We start from the raw sequence: 9,587 nt of genomic DNA, 5'->3' as shown, positions 1-9,587 counted from the left end.
AGGAACCAACCCTCTGAAGACCGCAAAGCGATCTAAGGTACCTATGTGGAAAAAGTTATTGTCTGAAAACCGAATGGCTTGCAAACGCTGTTTAACATGTAAGGAATAACAATAAATAATAAAACCTCGTTATTTCATCGATCGGGGAGGCGTCGCATCGGTTTGCTGTCTGCGGAAGTCTGGATACTAGTGAAGTTTTCTACAGAAATCATTCGTCGACTTATTTTTAGGGATCTAGGGGAGACTCCTAGGGATTTTTCTTTGCAGGAGTAAAATTTCCCCATAGTAAATCGTATGAAAAACTAAGAATGGCGGGTGCTAAAATATAGTTTTTCTGATCGATCTGAAATTTTGCACAGTTGATACGGGACCAAAGAGAACTTAAAAAGTATACAGGAGCTTGAGTTTTTTATTTTTTTGTATTTTCCCATATAAACCGTGCACCAGGCTAGTACATATATGACACGACTACCCTGTTCCTATTCGCATAACAGTCCCAAGTTTGCTGGGTTTCCTATTCACATGGGACTGTTGTGCGAATGTGGGCACCCTCTGTAATAGTATGCCCACGGAGCGAGCACGCACAAGATAGGAGATCTCTACACACGCATTAAGGACCCGATACTCATAGACCACCTTCACAACAGCTACTTAAACATTTTTTGAAAGGTGAAAATAATGCCTTTCCTGATCATTTTGTCTATCCCCTGTACTGCTCCTCTTTGCATGTCAGTCCCATGTTGATTTTAAAAGCGCCTACCTATTGTATTATAACTTCAATAGGAAGCAATCAGTGAAGTACTAGATTGAAAGTAGTGAGCTGGATTTTTGTATGGTGAGATGATCAATTCTCCGTTTCTGCAAAGGAATGCTGCAAACAGCGTGGGTTATATGATTTCTTGCCTAATTTGATGCTGTTTGAGCAAAAGTTTGGGTAACTGTGTTGTTGAAGTTGCAAGAAATAAATAATACAACAACACAGTTACCCAAACTTTTGCTCAAACAGCATCAAATTAGGCAAGAAATCATATAACCCAAGCTGTTTGCACCATTTTATTGTAGAAATGGAGAACTGATCATCTCACCATACAAAAATCCAGCTCACTACTTTCAATCTAGTACTTCACTGATTGCTTCCTATTAGTTTCAAAGACATGTATTAACTTTATGTATACATTGGGTCTGGGACCATTTGGGCAGGAGCACCTATTTTGGGCACTTGCTGCTATAGCTCAGTCAATTTTGAACCGATTGACTTGATTTTTGAGACATGAAGCACAGTATCTAACCATGTTCAAAAATTCAAGTCAATAGGACCGATCGGTGAAGTACTAGATTTGTAGTAATGAGCTGAATTTTGGTATGGTGAGAAGGTCAATTCTCCGTTTCTGCAATGAAATGGTGCAAAAAGAGTGGGTATTATAATTCCTTGCCTAATTTGATGTTGTTTGGGTGGCCACTCAGAGCGGAAAATAAAATTCCCGAGTTTTTCCCGGTTTTCCCGATAGGTTTTTGAAATTTTTCCCGATTATAAAATAGAATGATTTACGGTGAAAATTAAACGTAACTTATCAAGAAAAATTTATGAGAATTAATATTGAATATTTTAAAATCTTTGGATTTAACATAGTATTCATATGAACTTGAAAATAAGTTATGTGTTATTTGTCTCGTATCCAATGATGGGCATTGAAATTACGACATCTTCATTAAACATTCCTAAAATTCATAGATGACCAACTACTACAAATTATGCAGTAGTTTAAGTAAATAAAAATAAAATCCTGAGGGGGTCGAAATTATCAGTATGATTATAGGATTTACGAACTTCTTATTAGTGGATTTCTTAGTAATATTCCAAAACTCTTCTGAAAAATTCTTGATAAGGCGCCGTCCACAAATTACGTAACGCTCTAGGGGGAGGGGGAGTGCGGTCGAGCGTTACGGTCCATACAATATTTTCAAGATTTTCATACAAAAAAGCGTTACGGAGGGGAAGGGGGGGTCTAAAAATGGCGATTTTAGCGTTACGTAATAAATGGATGCTGCCTAAGTTTGTTTGGGAAACTAATAGGCAATAACAGAATGCCCAGAAAAAAAAAACATTCTGGATGAACTCCTGGTGGTGGAATATCTGGATAGATTACTCGTAAAAGAATTTTGAAAACGATTTCTTGGGAAATCTTCAGTGTAGTATTTTTGATGGTCATTTTCAAGATATTCAAATAGAAAACCAGTGGCGAACTTTATGGTACCGTAAATGGCTACTGCAGAAAGCCAGACAGGTTACTTAGGCTGGAATCGTAAATTCTAGGAGAAATTTGAGAGATCAAATAAATCTTAGATTTTGTCTGATACTCGTCTAGCATTCAGTTATTTCATCAGCGATTGCAATATGAAGCTCTCAGAGATTTAATTTCTGATCACTAGAACTCCCGCGAGAATTTCAATTGATAGTTTAACTAGAAACTACAAATACTCAAAATTCTCGAGAATTTGCTAAACCAGGAGTTTTACCAGGGACTTTTGCTAAAGCTTCGCCAAAAAGGGATTTTCCCGATCCCTTACTCCAGTTTTCTCCGAACATTTTTATTCACAAGTTCAATAAATGAGTATATCCAAGAACTTCATGAAGAACAACAGAAACCTTTCAAACAAAATATTAGAAATACTTTTATGAGCTACAATAGGCATGCTTTGAGAAATTCCATCAGATACTAAAAATCCCTTCAAATATTCTTTCAATTGTTTTTCACTAACTATTTTTAAATTGTAAACATGTTTTCACCAGAGTTACTCATCCACAATAGACCTGTTCACTTTTTTTGACCTACCCGTATCACATCAAATTATCAATCCACATGCAAAAACAAGGCTTTAGTCCAAAATTGAGCCAAATTGATGAAGGTTTAGAGGTGTATCAAATCGATTTTGTGTTTTTTCGAGCATTTTCACGACAATGTACTCAAATATCCAGAAAATTGCACCAAAAAGGAACCGAAAATACCGTTAAAATATAGTTAGAACAATACTCTACAACTTTGCCGAAGACACTACGGTGTTTAAATTGCGTATTTCGAAGTTATTCAACAATTTTCGTCAAAAAATCACCAAAAAATACAATATTTTTACGATTTTTCATGTAAAAGTCATGTAATTTTACATTGTTTTAGGTGACTAATTGTATGAGCTATTGCTCCTATGTGTTACGAACATTTCGTCCATACATCATTTTAGTGTAGAAATTCGTTTTCATTGACTAATTATCAAAAGTTTGTCACGTTGAGACTAAAAATTGTACAGAGTTGCCAGCATAAAATAAAACAAAGTTACCCATGATTTAAACGTCATTACACTTCTTTGTCCCATCTGCATCAGTTTAAATTTGGTGCAGTTGGTTGAGCATGAGATTGTGGATTCAAAGATTCAAGGTTCGAGTCCTGGAATAGCATTTTTTTGCGTCTCGATCCTGCTATAAGTTGATGAAACTACGCACTGCATCTCATTGCAATTTCGAATCATAGCATTGTTTCGGAACCGTAGATTGGATAGTGAGAATGAAGTTTCCCTTCATTGTGTAGTTGTGCTGATTTGTGGGTAGATAGATAACAAGTAAGCTCCACCCACAGTTGTCTGTAAAATGTTGCATCCAGAAGCAGTTCCATCATCGTATTGAATTGTTTTAGCTAAATTGATCATTATCAAACAGATGGTCAATATTTCGCCCAGCTGATATCGTCGACACGATTTATTGTCAACAAGTATAAACTAAATATCTAGCTAGTCCTCGAATGGGCTTAATTGGCAGGTCCCGATCATTATTCTTTGGGAGATTGCGTGTAAGTCATGGCAGATTCATCATCCTAACTGCTACAAAGAAAGAAAAAAAAAAGTTTATCATGTATTTGAGCTTGAACCTGGGACCTTCTGATCCGCAAGCTCGAGCCTTACCATCTGCACCATTTCTGATACTTAAATTTAAAGACATTAGAATACGATGGCATGACGTCTTAATCATGGGTAACTTTGTTTTAATTCTTGCTGGTAACTCTGTGCGATTTTTAGTATCAACGTGACATACTTTTGATAATTAGTCAATGAAAACGAATTCCTACACAAAAACGATGTATGGACGAAATGTTCGTTACACAAAGGAGTAATCGCTAATTAATTTAGTCACCTAAAACAATGTAAAATTACATGACTTTTATATGTAAAATCGTAAAAATATCGTGTTTTTTCGTGATTTTTTAACTAAAATTGTTGAATAACTTCGAAATACGCAATTTAAACACCGTAGTGTCTTCGGCAAAGTTGTAGAGTATTGTTCCAACTATATCTTAACGGTATCTCCGGCATCTTTTTGGAGCAATTTTGTGGATTTCTGAGTAAATTTCTGTGAAAACGGCTAAAAAAACACATAATCGATTTGATACACCTTTAAATCTTCTTCAATTTGGGTCAATTTTGGACTGAAGACTTGGTTTTACATGTGGATTGATAATTTGATGTGTCACGGAGAATCGGAGAAAAAAAGTTTCAAAGTGAACAGGTCTAATCCACAATTTCATAATTTTTAATTTTAATTTATTTGTTGGGGCAATTCGTTCATTCAAAATTTTATCAGCATCCTATCCAAATTTCTCAAAGACAAAAGTCGCTCAAAGGACAAAGGCTATATAAAATATTCTCCTAGAGATTGTACAAGGATATTTTTTTAGAAAGAAGTTATAATTTTTGTTATGTTTTATAAAACTTTTATTGGACGCTTGATGTTTTCAGAAACATGTACATCCTTAAATGCATAAGTGACAGATGAATCTTCAAATATTTGAATGTGTCTCAACCAGTCTTTTCACCAGAATGTTCTTTAGAATATCTTTGAAATTGTTCAAATTGTGATGTTAGGTAACATCACTATGATTCACTTAAATTATCATGACTCGACGACAACATATTAATTTCTAACAATGCTTTTTACACCAGTTCACCCACTATGTTATATAGTTCAACAGTTGTTGACTGCATTTCCCACAGATTCTCGTGCTTATGCTTCTGGAGACTGTACAAATTTTAGAATTTTGGAAATTCCCGATGACTAGCAACAATTCCCGAAGTTTTCCCGACTTTTTCCCGGTGGTTTCGAATTCCCTAGCTTTTCCCGGTTTTCCCGAAATTCCCGACTGAGTGGCCACCCTGGAGCAAAACTGTGGGTAACAGTGTTGTTGTTTTCTCCATTTCTTGCAACATAACAACGGGCAGTGTACCACAAACGACATTTACGTGTAGGTATTTTAACGTTTGCTAATTCTACACTCATAAAAAAAAGTCCACGATAGTTAATACCAAAGGCAGTCCAACCTATGGACTAAGCCCTCTTAGCCTGACACAAGCACAATATAAATCAACGCCAATACACCCCGAAGGAATTGATATAAAAGGGAAAACTGTGATTCCAACCTTGCAATAATTGCACAGGGTGTCCTGCGTACATATACAGGGGATACACAAAATAACTAGGACAGGTAAAATTTTCACTTTTAAAAAAATGTTCAATTCGCTGTAACTTTTCGATAAGGGCATCAAATATTCTCAAATTTTTACTGTAAGTTCATCAACTAGTTGTGTATCAGTGGTCAAGATCAGTAGAAAAGATCGGGCTATTCTACAAGTAGTTATAAAGGTTTTAGAAAAAAGGTATAATTATTCGATGGTCAACTTTGAGCTGTTATATCTCCGGATTCAATGAACCGAATGCAATGAAATTTTGATCATATATTACTTATGTAATGAGCTATTAAAAACTTTTGACAAAACATAACATTCTTTACACGAAAGAAAATTGAAACGGTTAGGTATATTATTTTTCTTATATATCACCAAATTATCAAAAATTTCATCATTGTTTCAAAATTCGAGATAGTAATTATAGTTCTTTTAAATTCCCTCTAATTGGCTTGAATATATTTATGTTTCAAAGGAAAGCTACTAAATAGCCGGCATTAAATTGAAAAAGAAATGAAATGAATATAAAAAATAGATAAATTTACTAAAAAAACATAGAATAAATTAAATTGCTATAACTTTTTTTCTTATTAATAATTTCAACTTAAGACAACTGTTTTTCAAAGTTCATCATATTAGTCATAAATGATCAAAATTTCATTGCATTCGGTTCATTGAATCCGGAGATATAACAGCTCGAAGTTGGCTATCGGATAATTATACCGTTTTCTAGAATCTTTATTACTTCATGTAAAATGGCCCGATCTTTTCCAAATTTGAACCATACATACACAACTAGTTGATGAACTTACAGTAAAAATTTAAGAATATTTGATGCCCTTTTCAAAAAGTTACAGCGAGTTGAACATTTTTTAAAAAGTGAAAATTTTACCTGTCCCAGTTATTTTGAGCATCCCCTGTATGTAATCCATAAATTGTAAATCGTATCCAAAGTGTTTTAATAATTGTGGCACCACTTACCTTTGGCTCGTGGGGCGCAGCGGTGTACTGCACCGTGGTGGTGAATGGCGGTGGTGCCGCAGGCACCGGTGCCGTTATAATCTGATGCGTTGCTGCCGGGTGTGGCGGTGGAACCGGATGGGGAGCCTCTATTATTTGCGGTTGAGGTTGCGGATTTGGTATGCTAGTAATGATCTGCTGCGTTGGTGGCGGGACGGTATGGAACACTTGCACTCCTGTGAAGGAAATACGGAGATGTTGGTATGACCACCAAGACAGTTTATATGAATTACCAAGACGGTGGATTACCTGGAGGGGGCTGCAACTGCGGGTTGAATGAACTCGTTGTTATGATGTGCTGTGGCGGAGGCCGGTACTCTGCTGCGCTGATGATCGTCGGTTGACTGATGATTTGAAACTCGTTTGGATTGCGCATCGGTTGTGTCGTGAACTGGATGTTCTGTACGGAGCTGACTGGAACTTGTTGGATTTGTTGCGGGGGTGGATTGGTTGGTCCACTCGGGGGCCAAGGATGTGGAGCGTTGACGACAAAATGTGTGCTTCCGTTCATGTGTATTTGCTGCGGTGCGGGTTGGAACGATTGTATCGACACCGGTATTTGACTGTAGATTTGCTGCGGTATAGCGTGACTTATGGGAGGATTCGCTTGGGAGGTAATAATCGTATTCCCAACAATGTGCTGCACGGTTGGCGGTGGCACCGACATGATTGGCGGCGGAGGTTGACTAAGCGGAATACCTGGCATAGATGACACAGGGATCACAGTTGGTTTGGTTATTTGTTGGATGATGGTCCCAGGAGGCGGTGCTTCCTCGAGTTTTACAAGGTCTTGCTTGAGTTGTAGTTCACCGGGTTTTTTGTCCTCAGCGGTATTGACTATCATCGGAACTTGGGCCATCGGAGGCGGTCCGAGCGTGGCCGATTGTGCAATTGTAGGCTGCATAGTCGTTGTTTGTACAAGTTCTTGTGGAATTGAGTTTGGTGGGGGATGCGTAATAATGGGTTGGGACTGAACAATGATCTGGTTCTGTGGTTGTGGTGGAGCCACTGTCTGATGGATTATGTTTGGTGGCGGAACCATAAAGGCCGTACTCCCTTGCACGGCAATAATCTGCTGTCCTTGAGGTGGCCTTTGATATTGGTCAAACTGTGGAGGAGGTATCGTTGTTTGGACTATGCCTTGTATCGGCTGGGGTTGTGGTTGTATGACGTGCTGGATTGTCACCTGGCCAGGTTGGTGAGGGCCACTACTCGTTTGGATTGCAGGGTTTTGCTGAATGTATTGTACTTGATAGGGCGGTGCTTGGTTGACTAATATTTGCTGTGGAGCCTCGGGCGGTTGAGCCAGTTGAATATTTGGGGGAGGCTGGGAAAGATGTGGTGGAGCAGCGTTTTTCAGTTGTATCATTGAGGGCCTGATCTGTGTCCCCGGGGGAGGATTACTGACGTTGGTCATTTGCGGCGCAGTTTGGATTTGAGAGATTACCACATTGCTTGGCTGCGAGTGGATCTGCATGGGAACGTGGGACTGAATGATTGTAGGAGGTTGCTGAATAATTTGCGGAGGAGGAGGCTGACTCTGGGGATGCTGTACAAATCCTTGAGGCGGTAACACAGGCGGCGGTGGCTGATGGATTATCCCATTCGGTTGCGCCACATGCTGAGCACGGATCATCGGTGGCATTTGGGGCACCTGAGTAGTTTGGACTAGCGTTGGTTGTTGGATTATTTGAAAATTTTGTTTCGGGACAATGTTTTCTTGAAAGAGATTTAACTCCTCTTGAAGAGTCTCGATGAGATTTTTGGCTAACTGTTTAGCACTTTGCAATCCATCCAACCTGAAAAAAAAACAAAGCATTTACGTCATTTTGAAATATTTTTAATTGAAAGTTCAAATCAATAGCTTACGTAGGATGCTCAATGCACAATTGTAACGGCTCGGGAGCTTCGTGTCCAGTTTGCGGTTCAATAGCGAGCGAACCTCTGCCACGGAGGGAAACATTTGCACCGGTTTCCTGGCGGATGTAGTTCAAGTTGGTTCCACCATCTCCGATAATCCGATGTCGCACGTTGAATGCCATGGGAGCGTGGTCCAATCCGACAAGTAGTTTTGCTACGCACATGGTCGTTCCGTTCGGCGTACCGACAATTGTTGGTGGTGGACTACTGACGATTTTTGATATTTGCTGCTGCTGAGCCGCTTGTTGTTGTTGTTGCAGCTGTTGCTGTTGTTGGTAGTCCAACGGTGGATCGAAATGCGGTCGAATCATCTTTCTTATGTTGGTTTAATAACGGGCCTGAAAGGAATCAATAAAACATAATAAATTTTAGTTCAGCAGACCCGAACGGAGGTGAAAGCAGTAATTTGCGACTAAGATTAAATTAGATAAAACAAGCTTAACCAAATGATTGTGCTTGAACAAACATTCTTTATGATTGGATACAAAATTTTCAAATATTTGAATTATGCAGGTCACTTCGTAGAAAACCTAACCGCACCAGGGCACCCTCCACAGTATTTTGCCTTTACTGTGCTAACCGGAGCAAAAGCTCAGTGAACTTTATGTTTCACCTTGTGAGACAATCAGCTGCCCTTCTTTAGCCTCCAACTTGAGGCTGATTAAGGACGGGATTATGAATCATTGAATATCCAACTATTTGGTTTCGAAATATGCGATGTAAACAGTGTATTCACGCCTTGGGGGTTTTCCAATTGATAGCGATCTGATTTAATAACTGCTGTTCTTTTTTGTGCTGTAATTGAAAATAGTTTATTCTTGCCTAGTTGGGGTACCCAACTAACATTTATTGTGAATGTAAACGTCAACAAAGCGTCCTCAATATGGCTTGATGCTGAGTTACTGTGTTGTACATATCCCTTTCGTGACGGAGCTCAAAAAAGTGAAATTTCCATACAAATTGCTCAAATTTAGCTCTCCAGAACTCTCCGACTTTTTAACATATCAACATTTTTTCTTTGGCATTCGCTAGAACTACTCCTTGTCTTTCTAATCCTAGCTTTGTCCTCCTACATAAATCGAAAATTAAAAATTTGCGACAGATAAATCTTTTCATGTTTTACAATTTTTGCTCACTTTTTG

At 38.4% G+C, this 9,587-nt stretch overlaps 1 protein-coding gene across 1 annotated transcript; it reads right to left on the bottom strand.

Moving 5' to 3' along the window:
* Positions 1–6,393: 6,393 nt before the first annotated feature.
* LOC109403442 (uncharacterized) lies at positions 6,394–8,802 on the bottom strand. The gene is made up of 3 exons (XM_062858282.1): positions 8,395–8,802; positions 6,775–8,324; positions 6,394–6,701 (listed from the first exon to the last, which is right to left on the bottom strand). The coding sequence occupies exons 1-3, from the start codon at positions 8,754–8,756 to the stop codon at positions 6,394–6,396; spliced, it is 2,220 nt and encodes a 739-aa protein (XP_062714266.1). The 5' UTR covers positions 8,757–8,802.
* Positions 8,803–9,587: the final 785 nt, after the last annotated feature.

The sequence above is a fragment of the Aedes albopictus genome, chromosome 3 (genome assembly GCF_035046485.1).
Source record: "Aedes albopictus strain Foshan chromosome 3, AalbF5, whole genome shotgun sequence".
Classification (NCBI taxonomy): Eukaryota; Metazoa; Arthropoda; class Insecta; order Diptera; family Culicidae; genus Aedes; species Aedes albopictus.
Note: the sequence above shows the minus strand (reverse complement) of the source record. Positions and strands in the feature narration are given on the sequence as shown.

Coding starts and splice junctions, on each gene's coding strand:
- LOC109403442 (XM_062858282.1), bottom strand. CDS start 8,756: ATGATTCGACCGCATTTCGATCCACCGTTGGACTACCAACAACAGCAA. Junction 8,325..8,394: donor TTGTGCATTGAGCATCCTAC/GTAAGCTATTGA, acceptor TTTTTTTTTCAG/GTTGGATGGATTGCAAAGTG. Junction 6,702..6,774: donor GCAGTTGCAGCCCCCTCCAG/GTAATCCACCGT, acceptor TTTCCTTCACAG/GAGTGCAAGTGTTCCATACC.